General features: G+C 35.7%; 1 protein-coding gene across 3 annotated transcripts in view; it reads right to left on the bottom strand.

The window, feature by feature from the left end:
* Window positions 1-15,605, bottom strand: part of LOC131157442 (uncharacterized) — a 48,624-nt gene extending 33,019 nt beyond the window's left edge. For 2 of the 3 annotated variants that reach the window (XM_058111613.1, XM_058111611.1), the window contains exons 1-3: window positions 15,204-15,578; window positions 14,732-14,803; window positions 12,921-13,346 (exon numbers count right to left, since the gene is read on the bottom strand). In XM_058111613.1, coding sequence (XP_057967596.1) covers window positions 12,921-13,346; window positions 14,732-14,803; window positions 15,204-15,530 — 825 coding nt within the window. In that variant the 5' untranslated portion in view covers window positions 15,531-15,578. Of the gene's footprint in view, window positions 1-12,920; window positions 13,353-14,731; window positions 14,804-15,203 lie in introns of all 3 variants that reach the window. The other variant, XM_058111614.1, reaches the window with a different exon arrangement.
* Between the last annotated feature and the right edge of the window lie 340 nt (window positions 15,606-15,945).

Here is a 15,945-nt window from a genome sequence, read left to right as displayed (position 1 = left end):
TCACAACTGCCCAGCCGTGAGCCGCCCCTGTGAGTCTCCCTGCTCTCTGCACACACTCACGCACACTGTTGTACACACAGCACACATAAATATACATATATATTACTGTTAGTGTTAATATGTATCTATATATTTTCTTTTATATTATGCATATATATACATATATATAAATATACATATATATTACTGTTAGTGTTAATATGTATATATATATTTTCTTTTATATTATGCACATATATACATATATATATATATATATATATATTACTGTTAGTGTTAATAGGTATATATATATATATTTTTTCTTTTATATTGATCATATTAAATATTATTATTCTCTGTATATGATTATTAGCAATATTATGGTATTTTTGTGTGTTATTATCAACAGTAATGTTATGATATTATTATTTCACAATATTATTATTATGTTAGTGTTAATATTATATTGTTTGTATAGCACTGAAAGTAATAATGTTATTATTGGCATTGTTAATATTATTATTGGTTTGTATACTAGTATTGGTTATATCATTGTTAATTTATTAGTATAACTGTTAGATGAATTGTGTTAGTATAAATATTATATTTTTTGTACATTATTGGTAGAATTAAGTAGATTGTTTATGTATAAATACAAGCATATTGTTTATTATTGTTATTGTCATCGTTATTATAATTAGCATGTTATTAATATTTTTAGGATTTGATTGTCTCTATATAGACCATTTATTAATTTTAGGGTTATGAGTGTTTCCATATTATTATCACATTTTAACTTTAGGGTTTGTTATGTTTCCAAATTATTAGTACATATTTTTTAGGATTTTTGATTTATTTCCATTTTATTGCATGTTGAATTTTTTAGGGTTTGATTATTTCCATATCATTGTATATTTATTTTTGGATTTGTATAAATGTCATAATTTTGTCTTATTTGTTTCCATGTTTGTTTATATTTAACTTTTAGGGTTTGATTTATTGTCATGTTTCCTTTATTGTCAATATTAACAGGGTTTTATTAGAGTTATGTTAAAATTTTGATTATTTATAGTTAGGGTTTTTATTTGTTAAGATATATTATTATCATATTCTATAGTTAGTGAAATTATGACATATATGTATTATTAGTCTAGTAGTATTATTATGGTATAGTATTAATATTTACATGTTATGATGTGTATATATATATATTAAAGTGGTATTATAATATCATATTGGTATTTATGTGTTATTAATATTATGAGATATATACGTGTTATTATTATAGTAGTATTATTATTGCAGGTAATACATTATCATTATAATATGTTAGGGATATTACTTTCACATATTTATGGAATTCTCAACTATATCCTATGTTTATATTTTGTATTGAGATATCTATTATTTATAATATTTTGGTATTATTTTAGTAAGTATTTTTGTGTGGGTATATCCCTATGAATTTATTGCGGGGTATTAGCCTTTGGGCTTTACGTACCTTAAGCTATGAGGGAATATATGTATATATATTTTTTTTATTTATTTATTTTTCATGTGTATTTATAAATTCATAAAAAGGAGTAATGTAAAGACTTATTAGATTAACTTAGGGATAATTTCAAATTAATTAGGTACTGTTCGTAAGAACGGGCGCGTAGGGGGTGCTTGTACCTTCCCCTCGCGTAACCGAACTCCCGAGCCTAACTCTGGTAACATAGACCCATTCTACCCCTAATGGGGTAGTAATCATGTGTTCTAACCGCACTAAAGGTTAGTGGCGACTCCGATATTCCATGTTTTTCCTTAAAAATATTTAAAATGATTTTTAATTTCGCCGCCCGGGGCACACGCGCTCCCGGGACGCCGCGACAGCTACAAATGAATTTAACATGAGCATCCCCTAAGGCTTTAGTGAACAAATCACCAAGCTGAAAATCAGACTTCACATGAGTGGTTGTAATGAGCTTCTATACAAGAATCTCCCAAACAAAGTGGCAATAAACTTCAATGTGCTTTGTCTAGTCATAGAAGACTGGGTTAGAGGCAATATGAATAGCAACTTCATTATCACGCATCAACTCCATAGGCTAAGAATGTGGAAAACCAAGTTCTTCCAACATGCTCTTCAACCAAACAAGTTCACATGTAGTGTGAGCCACAACCCTATACTCTAACTCACACTTGACCTAGCAACCATAGTTTGTTTCTTACTCTTCCAAGAAATCAAATTACCACCAACAAAGATACAGTACTCAACTATGGATCTTCGGTCAGAAGGCAACCTGGCCTAATCTGCATTTGTATATCCCTAACTACGAGTGTGACCCCGATCCTAATATAAGAGACCTCTGATATATCTCAAAATGCAAATTACTTCATCCCAGTGACTTGTTCTCAAGGAATCAAGAAACTGACTCACAAAAGTTGCTGCCAAAGATATATCTAGTCAAGTGATTATGAGATAATACAATTTTCCAACAAAGTCTCCAATAACATCCTACATTAGACAACAAATCACCTATATCTGGCACTAACTCTTGGGACCCATGGATGTATTAGCAAGTTTGGATCCCAACAACCTAGTCTCATCTAAAAGATCAAAAACATACTTCCTCAGTGACAAGATGGTTCTCATACGAGATCTCAATACTTCTATACCCAAGAAGTACTTCAATAGTCCCAAGTCCTTGGTCTAAAACTTACTCTATAGGAAAAACTTTACGCCTAGATGCAGATCATCGTCACCAATGATAAAAATGTCATCCACATACCCAATAAGCAAAATCCTACCAGATGGAGTATGACAATAAAATATAGAGTGATCCATTGCACACCATCAACAGCCAAACTCAAGCATTACAACACTGAATCGGCCAAGCCAAGCTATAGGATATTGTTTTAATCTATATAACGATTTCTTAAGGCAACACTGAGCCTGACTTACTTGAGCAATAAACTTGTGTGGTTGTTCTAAATAGAACTCCTCCCAAAGATCACCATGTAGAGGCCAATGACAAGTAGTGACTAAAGAGATGGACAAACATACTGAGGCAAGTTTAGCAACTAAAGAGAAAGTAATCCAAATCGTACACCTAAGTATATCCCTTAGCAACAAGATGGGCCTTCAAACGAGCCACAAAACCATCAAGATTGACTTTCACATTGTACACGCAATGATAACCTACCACAAACTTATCAAGAAAAAGAGGTAACCAAATCCCAATTATCATTATCATGTAGTGCACACATCTCTTCAACCATTGCAATCCTCCACCCAAAATGAGATAGGGCTTCAGAAATAGATTTTGGAAAAGTAGCAAAAGTTAGGGTACTAAAAAAACAATAATATGAGGATGACAAGAAATCATGACAAACAAAATTAAAGATTGGATGTTCAGTATAAGTGCGTTTACCTTTCCAAATAGCTACAGAAGGATCAAGTGCCTTACTATATAGAATCATGAGTTGTATGTTGATTTCCTTTTGCTGCCACTAGAAGACTATGAAGTAGTTTTGGGTATTGAATGGTTATAGACTTTAGGTGATATAGCTTGGAATTTTTCTAAACTATTTATGAAGTTCATTCTGAACAGCCAAAGAGTGACTCCTAAAGGCAAACATAGTGGTAATGTCACTACAGTTTCAAGCCATCGTATGGAGAAGCTTCTTAAAAGGAATGACATGGCTATCTGGCACAACTTTGGGCACTAGAGGAGTTAAAACATCAATTTGGCCAAGATGAGGGCTAAAATCTCTTATTTCAAAATTTTCAAACATGTTTTTGGAGCCCTTGAGGTCTTAGTGAACAAATGATCACCACATTCCTCTATTGCGCAACTAGTTTCCCTACTAATGTTCGTCCTTATCCTTATTTTCAGAAAGTAGAAATAGAAAAGATAGTGAAGGAACTGTTAAATGTTGGCATAATTCATCCAATTGTCAATCCTTATTCTTCTCCTTTCTAATTGATGAAGAAGAAGGATGGCTCTTGGCGGATGTGTGTTGATTATCGAGCTTTGAACAAAAGCATTGTGAATGATAAATATCATACACATGTTATGGATGGGTTGTTAGATGAGTTGGGAGGTGCCCAGTAGTTCACCAACTTGACTTGAGTCAAGTCTATCACAAGAATCAAGTGCATAAGGATGACATTTAGAATACTGTGCTTAGAACTCATGACGGCCATTAAGATTTCTTGGCTATGCCTTTTGGCTTAACCAATGCGCCTTCCACACCTTCCAAAGTCTCATGAATGACATTTTCCTACCTTACCCACATAAGTTTGTTCTCATATTTTTTGATGATATTCAATATATAGCTCATCTCCCAAAGATCATTTATGTCATTCGCAAATTATAATCACCACTCTTGTGAGTGTCATTTGCATGTCAAGAAATCTAAATGCAGCATAGCTTGACCACATGTGGAATACCTTGGGCATATTGTTTCCCAAGAAGGTGTTTCAGTTGATCCTTCTAAAATACAAGCTATGACATACTGGCTAATTCCACAAAAAAAATAAAGATGTTGCAAGGATTTTGGGGGTTAACTAGTTACTACAACGAATTTGGCAAGGATTATGGAAAGATTAGCACTTCACTAACCGCTTTATTGAAAAAGGATGCATTCAAATGGAGTAAGGCAGCTAAACAAGCCTTTGTCAAGCTCAAGCACACAATGTCCACCATATCAGTTCTTGCCTTCTAAAAAAGGCGCTCATCATTGAGTCCAATGCATTAGGTGTTGGCATTGGAGCAATTTTAAAGCAAGACGAGCGCCCAATTGCTTTTACTAGTAAGGCTCTTTCTCCATCACACATAAGCATGTGTGTTTATGAGCAAAGAGATGCTAGCCATTGTACAATAGTTACAAAGTGAAGACCGTAATTAATTGGCTGGCCTTTCCAAATCCGAACTGATCCCAAGAGCCTAAAGACTCTCTAAACTTATTGTATAAGGGAAAGATTTTATTAGTGCCTAATTCAGTTCAAAAGCAAATCATACAGCAAGAGTTACAAACATCCTTGGCAGCAGGTCACTCTAGATTTCTTAGGACCTACAAAGTGCATTTCTTAGGAGTTTTACTAGAAGGGAATGAAGGGTGAAATCAAAAGGTTCATGGCAGAATGTGATGTTTGTCAGCGGCATAACAGTGAAACAATGGCTAGTCCAGGCCTTATACAACCTCTTCCTATTTTAGAATAAGCTTGGACCAATATCTCCATGGATTTAATTGAGGGACTGCTATCTTCTAATGGTAAATATACTCTCTCTTTTTTTCGTGGATCATCTCACAAAATATGCTCATTTTTGTGCTATAACTCTCCCTTATACTGCTATAAGTGTTGCTCATACTTTTGTTGAGATCATAGTCAAGTTGCATGGAATTCCTCAATCAATTTTTAGTGATTGTGACAAATTCTTTACCTGTAACTTTTGGAAGGATCTTTTTTGTTTGTAAGGAACACAAATGAAAATGAGCATTGGATATCATCCACAATTAGATGAGCAAACCGAAATTTTTGCTAGGTTGCTTGGCTAGCAACCAACTGAAGGATTGGCTGCGATGGCTTCCATAGGCTGAATGGTGGTACAGTACCACTAATCCTTCCTCCATAAAGTTGACTCCATTCGAGGTTGTTTATGGTCGAGCTCCTCTTGCCTTGCTAGATGTTCAACTAGATCCTCCAAAATTGATCAAGTTGACAAGGAGTTACATGATCAAGACAAAGTGCTTTAGCTCCTAAAGGAAGATCTTGTTGCAGCCCAAGCTTGTCTGAAACAGCAAGCGGATAAGCATCGTTCTAAGAGGGAATTGGGATATTGGGTTTTTTTCTCAGGCTACAACCCCATAGACAGATATCTGTGACTGTTCATTCTTCAATGAAGTTGTCTCCTCAATTTTTTTTTATCGTCCTTGTAAAATCCTGGACCGTATAGGCATTGTTACCTATCGTCTTGACTTACCAACAAGTTATAAGGTACATCCAGCTAGTTATGTCTCTTGCCTCGAGAAGAAGTTAGGGGAGAAAATTAGTGTGTAGCACAACTTGCCTGATATTGCACCTGCCATGGTTTTAAAACCTAGACCAATTGACTCAGTTAAGGCACTGGGTCGGTCCAACTGGTTGAACCAATGGTAAACCGGTAATGTCAATATGTGTGTGTGTGTGTGTGTGAATGCGTATGTCTATGTATAAATTTTACAATGATAATATTACATTCATTAAAAATAATATTGTAAAGACGTTGATCATAATTATTTATTAGCTCAAACCACATACACGGGAGCTTTGAGCATCAAGTTGCATTTTTTTTAATTAAATAAAACAATTACTGGAAATAAGTTAGATAAAATTTATACATTCTTTTTTAAAATAGTAGAATATTCTTGAAACTTTATTATTATTAGATAAATTAATATTAGAAGGCAAAGAGAAGAGTATGATTTTAATTAGTTTTTACTATTAAAGAGATAAACAATTAAAAATATAATTAATGCATGTGTAGTTGTGTATATTTATTTGTTATGTGAATACTTGACAATAACAAAACTAGTTCACGTGGTAGCAGGTACATACTCCCCTTCTATATAGGAATCACCTAGGGTTCTAGTCCTCTCTGCAGCAAAAATGAATTTGTGCATACTTTTTTAGCAAAGAAGTGAATCATGTATAGGTGGGTCAACCCACCAATGAATCTGGTTCAAGCCAGTTCACGCTAGTTCTAATCAAGTCAATCAGGTCAACACCAGTTTAATGCAAATCCAGTCTCTGCATGGTGACTAGACCAGCAAGGTAACCAATTCTGGTTGAACCAGGTTGGACCGACTGGTCCAGCCCGAGTTTTTAAACCATGGCACCTACTAGTGAGGTACAAGTGCATCCACAAGAAATTTTGGATCATCAAATGTAGAAGTCGAGACATCACAGAAGTTTTACTTCACAAGTCTCACTTACGAGTTAAAGATGCAACTTGGGAAACTTATCAATCTTTGTAGGAGAGATTCCTGGAGTTTATTGTTGCTCAACCTTGAGGACAAGGTTGACTTGAAGGAGGCGAGAATATTAGGATTCCCAAATCAATTGGGATTTCTATTTACTGTCATAATTCCCAAATCAATTAGGATTTCTAATAAATGTGTTAGGATTCCCTGATCAATTAGTATTGAGGACTTGGATCGTGATTTTTTGCATTCCCAATAAAACTAGGGTTGCCTACCTTATATATATATATATGTTACCCAGTGGGGCTTTTTCATTTTTCAAGGAATAACATAATTCGGCTTTGTCTAATTTGGAGGCAGATTCCCTCTAAGTGATCAACCCTATTTTCTCTTTCTATTTTCCATCTTTTCAGTTTCCCCAACTTCCTTACAATAACACCATTGGGTCTTATCATAGGTTTTCTTTGTTTTCTCCAATCCCAAAAGATAAAGTCAACTCCACTCTTGTCTTCATTCCATTCCTTCATCTGTTTCTTGCCACGTCAACCCGAACGAAATCCGCCATTGACACCCATCATTAAAATCATCAGCACCATCATGACATTCATCATCAAATGCATATATTAAATCTTCATCCTCAACCTAAACATTAATGTTTCAAGTTTGCATCCTTCATGAACATCAACGGACTAAAAATAAATGTTGGACTACATAATTTCATTAATAAAAAATAACTAAATCATTTCCTAAGCTGTCCATTTCTTGTACAACTCATACATAACAAACACAAAGTCTATATTACAAGTAATTTAGTAAAGATTTTTCTTTATCGTCAAAATTTTGGTTTCAAAGGATATCAAATAGAAACTCACTACCAAATTTGTTTTTGAACATTTCAAACAAATTTCGACCGGAAATTTGCAATTCCAATAAATTTCAATAGAAATTTTGAAATTTTTGAAAAATTTTGACGAAAATATCGACAATTTGATAAATTTTGACGAATATGTTGAAATTTTCAATAAATTTGACATTGTATCTCAAATTTTGACAGAATTATTGGAAAAGAAAAATGAATTTTGAAGCCCTAGAATAAGCATACCTCATCACTTCACTATTGTTTTGAAGCCCTAAACTAAGGATACCCCCTTATTATTATTATGCAATTAAAATGCCCTCTCACCCTTGTTCTATTATCTTGTCCCTCCCAATTTCCAATTAATCCTTACCCAATCACAACACTTACCCACTATTTAACTATGGCCTCAGCATCATCATCATTAATGTTTTTTACTGCCTTCCTTGCTTCAAAATATGCAATTTATACACCCTTGACACTAAAAACTTGTTATGTATGCATTTTCTAAATTTATTATGATTCCAAAATATGCATAATCATCTATCTGAAGGCTTCCCAAAGTCTCATTGTAAATTTCCATCATTTACTATAAATTTCCGTCATTTCTTTAAATTGAAATTTCTGTAAATTGATACCATTAAAATTTCCATTGGAATAGAATTTTAAATCCTTAGATTGGAGGCATTTCTAAAAAAGGCAACCACAAATATAACAAAAAATTCCACCGCCAAGTCATGGGCATTTCTAACAACGGGGATGCTCTAAAAGCTGTCCCATTAACGAAGTGGTCCACATACATATTCATCAAAGCATCTTTGTTGCGAGCAAAGATTAAAAACAATTGGAAATTGAGAACTCAAAGAAGATGAGCCGCACCATCATCCCAACATGCAAGCTTTGTGTTCAAACCCATACTTTAAAGCAATAACCTTTCTCCAAGGAACTCTATTTCATTCATGAATCTCCACATCCATTTACCCATAAGGGACTGGTTAAAAAGCATGAGAGATCTGACCCAAGCCACCTAAGATCAGGATCCTACAGCACTACCTACCAATTTTCAATCCTATATAGGATCAGGATAAAAATTGAAACTTCAACAATCATGCTCCAACGACACTAGACAGCAGCTTATTAATTGAAAAATAGGTCATAAGGATAGCAGATAAATATCTATTCTTCCTTTCAAGTTCCATCCACTCCATTCTATTGGTGCATATGAAGTTATGAACACAAGCAATCCAGTGAATGATTCATTTATCTAAATAAAAGATCTAAAAATATGATTTTGAATAAATTCAACATCATTATCGGACCAAAAAATTATAATACAAGTACTAAATTAATTTCGTATTGCATTAAAGAATTGAAAAATCTACCAAAAACCTCAAACCTATTTTTAACAACCAAGTCATACAAGCCAAATCGTTCACAATATTGACCCTGACTCCAAAAATCTGAATAAACAAGAGAAAATAAGGAGTCACTATGTGTAGCACTACAACAAAACCTATATACTATTTCCCAAATTGACATGCGTGACACTCCAATGAGAAATAAACTTAAAAACTAGAAATACTTGCTTCAAATTCAGAAGAAAAGGGTATTCAAATCAAGCATGCTACTTACCAAAAAAAAAAGCAGCACCATAAGAAGAGCACAAAGGAACTGTACTTGAAGAATTAGAAGCGTACCTAAGTGGGCCAAAATAGCACTTGACGCTATAGACAAATAAGTTTAGATTTTCTGGACAACATGGACCAAGTTTCTACACTCTTCTTAAGGCAGTGTGGATGATGTACTCACCCTCCAGTAGAATGGCCAAGTGGGCTAAAAGGATCCACTTCAAAATCACTACCAGCAAAAGACTTGTTAGGCTTGGCTTTCAGTGGAGACCCCAATAATGATCAATAATGCAGTTTTCCTTCCCATAATTGGGGAGCACCTATATTTGGGATAAGCCTGGAAGGAGGAGCTAGAAATCAATCTTTGGTGCTCAAATTTCTAGCATATGCTTCATTCAAAGAAGATATGAATTCTCCCCCCTTGGATCTAATTACAAACTTGTTGAAATTCAAGACTCAGGCCAAACAAAAACTTAGTAGTTAAATATTCTATCCTTTGCTTCTTAAGTATCTCAACAGCTGTACTTATCAGTTGGTAGACCTATACACTTTTAGAGCACTGTATGATTCACTAATAGATGTAACCATTGGCCAATAAAGAACTTCTCATAGAGGTCAAACACACAACTTTGATTCTTATCTTGGGAGACACTTCAACAAAGACCATTCACAGCCTTGGACGTCTGATGAAACATCACACCAACTGCAATTTTTTTTCCATACTATTCCACAACCGCACAAGAATAATATTATTTTCTTTCATCCACTCCCCAAAATCTTATGAGTCATGAGATGGGGGATCCCGCACCAAATATTTGGTCTTGCCTTTTGAAAAGCCTACGACCAGAAACCAGATTTGTAGAACCCGCCAAGTTTATGGTTACAATCTGCACATTAACACTATCAGCTGAGTTTTCATCTGTAAAAGCTATAAAGAGAGCACAGCACACACGAAATTTTCTGCCCAATCAAAGAGGAACAACCACACCATGTGAAGGCTGGCAGAAATTGGAGAAACCAGCAGAACCTGGCAACATGATAGAGTAGAGACAGCACAAAACAGAACACAACACACAACTAGCAAGGAGAGATCGGACAGCTAATGGCATATGCCGGAACAAACGGAAATATGCAGGTACAAACACGAACGACGTGAGCACAAACATGGCATCACAAGAGATGCACACAGTTCAGCAAAAAATTGATAAGAAACTCTAAACAACTCTCAGCCAAGAGGGAAAAATGTCTACTTAAGAGTCAACCAAGAAGAGGGACGGAGTTACAGTTAATTAATTAGTTCAGAGCGATCAGATTGAAACCTACTGCTCTGATACCATGACATGAACCTGGAAAATCTGATTTGGACTAACTAAAGAACAAAAAAAAGGGTTAGAATGTAAATTAGGAGAAGAGGCTTAAGAGAAAGGAGAGAGAGTTGATTAGTCCAGAGTAGGGCTGCAAATTAACAAAGCCACTCATGAGCCGCTCGGGAGCTCAGCTCGGCAAGAGCTCATTTGGGCTCGTTTATAATCTAAATGAGTGATTCCCAAGCCCAGTTTTCAGGCTCGTTTTGGCTCATTAGCAGCTCGATTACAGGCTCGACTGGGCTCGTTTATTAAGCTAAAATTGGGCTCATTAAGAGGCTCGATAATAGGTTTGTTAATAGGGTTAGGGTCAAATAAAGTTTGAAGTTGCCTAAATGATTACCATGAGTTGGCCAAGTCCAATCCCAAGGCTAAGGCCCAAGGACCAAGGCCAGCAAGCTGCACGTTGCACCTACACATAGAGCTTAAAGAATCAAACAAATTTAAAAAAAAAAAAATTCAGCTGGGCCCAAGCCCAAGCCCATAGATGAGCCAAGCTCAAGCTTAAGCCTAAGCCAATAATTTAGATCTCGGGTCATGGTCGAGCCCAGATTTCTGAGCTCGAACCAAGTCAAGGCTGAGCCCAAGTAGAGCTTTTCCTCTACCAAGCCAAGCCTAAACATGTTGAAGCTCGGTTGGGCTCAACTCATTTGCATCCCTAGTCCAGAGGAGACAGCCCTCACAAAAAAGTTGTACTCCTGAATAAATATTTCTAAGGACAAAGATGCCTTTGAACAAATAATACAAATACAATTCTATACCAAAACTAATGCTACTCTTAGCACTTATGATGCAAAATATGCATTTTGTCAATGACTCACCATCTTACATCCATGACAAATTTAGGAGGGCTAGAACGGCAGCCTTGGAGGGGCACAATGCCATACGGATGTGTTGAGGAAGAAGCGCTTGTAGAATATGGATTCGATTATGGGGATATTAAATGTACTCTTAAGTGTTATTATGACCATATAGTGTTTCGAGACAAATATCCAACTGGCATTCTCGAAAATAAGGTGAGTATGATTCCTCATACCTACTAATGTTCCTTATGCTAGAATGAGAATCGTGTGGAAAGCTTCAAATGAGGGGAATACCTAGTCAATGTCCTTATACCCATGTCCTTACGCGCACTATGCGAGCACCCCAGGGAGAGCCTTGGGCAAACTCTTGACATCTTTGAAATGTGTCTTGGGCTTCCATGTGGGTTGGGAGCCCCATGTATGGTATCGTGATTCGTGCATCACTCTCGACTAAAAGGTTGCGGTGTGCATCAAATAAGTCCCTTAAGTTTACACCAAATGGTTCCATCTCATATTGATTGGGAGGATATTGAACCTTTGTATGTGAGTCTTGAGTAGTGTAGGATGGCGCTCCACTAATAGCTTCATCTTAAGGATGTTTAGTGGCATGTACACTTGGCATGTACACTTACATGAGTACCATAACTTGAGGCAAGAGTGACATTCAATGCTTGTAAAATGTGAGCATGGCACCCTTACCGTCCAAGTGATGGCTTCTTGTGACCATACCACTTAGGACAAGAGTTGTCATGCCAACAATACATGAGCACTAAAGGGATCCACGAGTGTTTTCATGTATTTGGATGAGTACACTTGGCTTCTTGTTGGCATACCAACACAAAGGTGATTCTTTCGACCATAGGATTCTACCATCCTATGACACACTGCATAACTACACTTCCCCTGAGTGACAAACAAGCCCCGTATTGCATAAAAGTTTTCTTTTGGAACAAGAAGTAACTTTCTAAAACTTACAAATATTCCGTTCCAACTATTTTTGGGATTTATAAAAGCAAATCAAATAAAGAACTCAATTTTGATATAGGAACACGATAGCTAAATTCTTTAATAAGCCATCCACTCAACAAAGAGTTCAATTTTAACTCAGGAATGCAATAGCTATATTCTTTAATAAGCCACTTATTTGGTGATTAACGGCAAAAATTTGAAAATTAAAGCAATTATCCCCACACATAAACTAGCAAAATTTTCAAGGGGCAAACAATGCAAAAAAAAAAAAGTTTGAAGCCAAAACATTAGAACAAGACTACTATTGAATATAAGTATGTAAGATGCTCAAAAGCTTTTAATATGGGAACATGAATCAAGATATAACCTCCCCAAAGCAAAAATTGCTTTCCAATTGCAGCATCCGACGAACTACTAAAGCCCCTATATCACGACCCCTTTGCTCAACTGGTTGACCTCTTTCTATTAACGTAACATCTACGCCAAATTCCGCAAGCGCAAGAGCGGCAAACAAGCCTGATGGTCCACTGCCCACAACAGCAACTTTTGGTCTTCTAGTGGTCGATTCTTGATATGATCCCTCAGAATAAGGGGTGTGAGACACTGCAACTTCACTAGTCTCTTTACAATCATTTATTATGCTAATCAAATCACCAAAAACTTTTTCATGGTGCATATGCTCCACAAGCCCAACTTTTGGCTCCAAGCGAGAGATAAAGTCCCAAGTACGAGGCTCTAGATTCAAGAGTTTACTAACATCCATGTCAACGGTATATACAAATTTGGGCTCCTTCTGCAACTATAAACATAAAGAAAGAAAATCAGTTGGATGCATGTATTGTTTATAGTTTATACGAAAAATAAAAAATAATGAGCATTCAACCTAGCATTCAAGGTTTAAAACCCACAGTCCGAATAAGACATAGTACTCCTAAGAAGCATACAAATTCCTAAACATCAACCTAAAGAATGTCCTAGAGAAGTAATGCTTCCAAACCTCGCATTAAGAAGCCTTGGACAATTGTTGTCCTATACATGATGACAATTGTGTGAAACTACCACTCTTACCTCAGCTAGAATTTCTTTTTTATTATCTTATTATTAAGATGAATGTTTTACCACTTGAGGCAATTGCCTCATTGTCATAGTAACCATAACTTAAAAATCAAATTATTCCCTACAAACCATACCAAGTGTCGGTGGTAAACTAGCAAACTTAAATAAGACTAAACCTTTTGCATTGAAAACCAAATTGTAGGCCAACTAAAACGAGCAACTCAACTTGGCAAAATGAGACTGACCTTTAAGTTTAATTAAACCATCTCCAATCACTTAGAAGGAAGACAAGAGAAGAAAAAAAGGAAGTTTCTTCACTCAAGGCAAAAATTTACTTTGATTTGGAAGTTAGGGGCTAGCGTTGATGAAATGCCACTCCCATCCCATTATATTCATATATCACATGTGATACCTAATTAGAGTGGGAAACCCCCGCTTGCACTCTAAGAAACGTCAAGGTTCATTATAAACCGTTATGATAATCTCACCTCTCCTGTGAGGATAATGTATGCTCTTTCCTCACATTAAATCTGCATTTTCTATGGACGTATAGAATGACTTAGGTATGACCCCCTATGTGCTTTCTTCTCCTTGGTTGCAGGCAATGGCCTATGCAGAGATCACAACTCGCAAGCTCTTTTTTCACACCAACACCAAGAAACAACATGGTGATTGATATGGTGGTAAACGTAATAATTCAATTCTTCACATGAAGTAATTCCCAAGTTATGAATTAAGAATGTGCTTGTTTTGAGGACTAAAAGTATCTACACTTAGCTAAGCACTTTTAGCCCATGTTTGGTGCAGCAAAAGTAATGGATAAGATTGGTTGGGCTAGTGCTCAACACACACCACCCCCCCCCCCCACCTAAAAAAAAAAAAAAGCCAACTCAGGCTTCGGCATTTGGAATCTTGTTGGCATAAAAACCAAAATGAAAAGTAAAAAAAATCCACTGTGTCGTTATCCTGTTCCTTATAAATAACAGAACAAATACGGGATAGGATAGTTATCACAGCTAATCCATTCTAATACTATTTAGTCCAATCCAATCTTGCAAACTCTTAACTTGCGAAATCCAAAGCACCAAAAAGAGATGAAGAAAGAATGGAATGCTGCATCACTAAACTAACCTTTCTTGCATCAAAGGATTTCCTAACCACAGAAAATGCTTCTGCTGGTAGCATTGTAGCAACCTGGCATGGCAAAGAAAATAATGTTTAAATGGTACTATAATGTGTTACAATAACTTGGGAAGTAATTAATACTGCTCCAAAATAAAGAATTGTTTAAATAATTTGCACAAAAATACGAAAATATAGAATTATTTTCCACCCAAACTAGTTAGTTATCAGAAATACACCAAATAATACAACCCAGAGCTTGCTTCAAAATGTAGAAGAAAAAAAAAAAAAGTAAAACTTTTCTGAGACTAACATTTCCGCCCACCCCAACTTTTCTCGCATTTAAAAACCAAAAAAAAAAAAAACATTGGTAAAAAACTTCATAACGTTCCTCTCCTTTTCTTTTACTGATAATTATAGAGAGCCAGTAAACCAATATTATAAAGCAGAAACGAGGGAGGGCGGGGATTACCGGAAATTCAAGAACTTTGGCAATTTCTTCGAGCAAAGCGTCGGAGACGGAGAAGTCGTCTTTTCCAGGGTCCTTTTGGACGGGGACGCCGAGCTTGGAAAGTCTCCAAATGCCTTCGCACTTGTTCTGGACATCGAGCAGGGGCTTATGCAACAGCTTGAGCTTCTTCTTCTCCGAGGGGTACCTCTGCTTACCCCTTCTCTTGGAGCACAGGACTCGAAGGGTTTGAAGACGACGACAGCAGGGTTTACGGCTTGGAGATGGGAGCCATTGGCTTGAGTTCGGAGGGAACCAGCGGAGAGGGAGGAGCTCCAATGCCAGGGACATTGTGCGAGTTGGAATCTGCTTGGAGATAATTTCGCTCAAGCAATGCTAGACGCAGTGATTTTAACTTTTAAAAATATAATTTTTCTATTTTTGAAGTGAAAAGAACTCACTACTATTAATTAAACAAATTCAAAATAATTTTTATTTATTTTTCTAATTCCGTATTATTTTTTCCAAAATAAAATTTAAATACTCCTCAAAATTATATTTATGACGCTTGGCTTTGAATCAAATCACCTTTTTCATTTTTAAGATTCAAATTTTTTAAAAAAAAAATTCAATTGGGAAAGCAATTTTGTGTTTTGCATCTGTATTTTAAAATTCTTAAAATGCATGAATTTGCAAATTCTTGGATAATATTTAAAGACTATAAATTTAATGTCTCATTATTTAAATATCTTTAAAAATATATACA

Source organism: Malania oleifera, chromosome 6 (assembly GCF_029873635.1).
Source record: "Malania oleifera isolate guangnan ecotype guangnan chromosome 6, ASM2987363v1, whole genome shotgun sequence".
In the NCBI taxonomy this organism is placed as follows: domain Eukaryota; kingdom Viridiplantae; phylum Streptophyta; class Magnoliopsida; order Santalales; family Ximeniaceae; genus Malania; species Malania oleifera.
The sequence above is the reverse complement of the archived record's forward strand: the minus strand, read 5'-3'. Positions and strand labels throughout refer to the sequence as shown.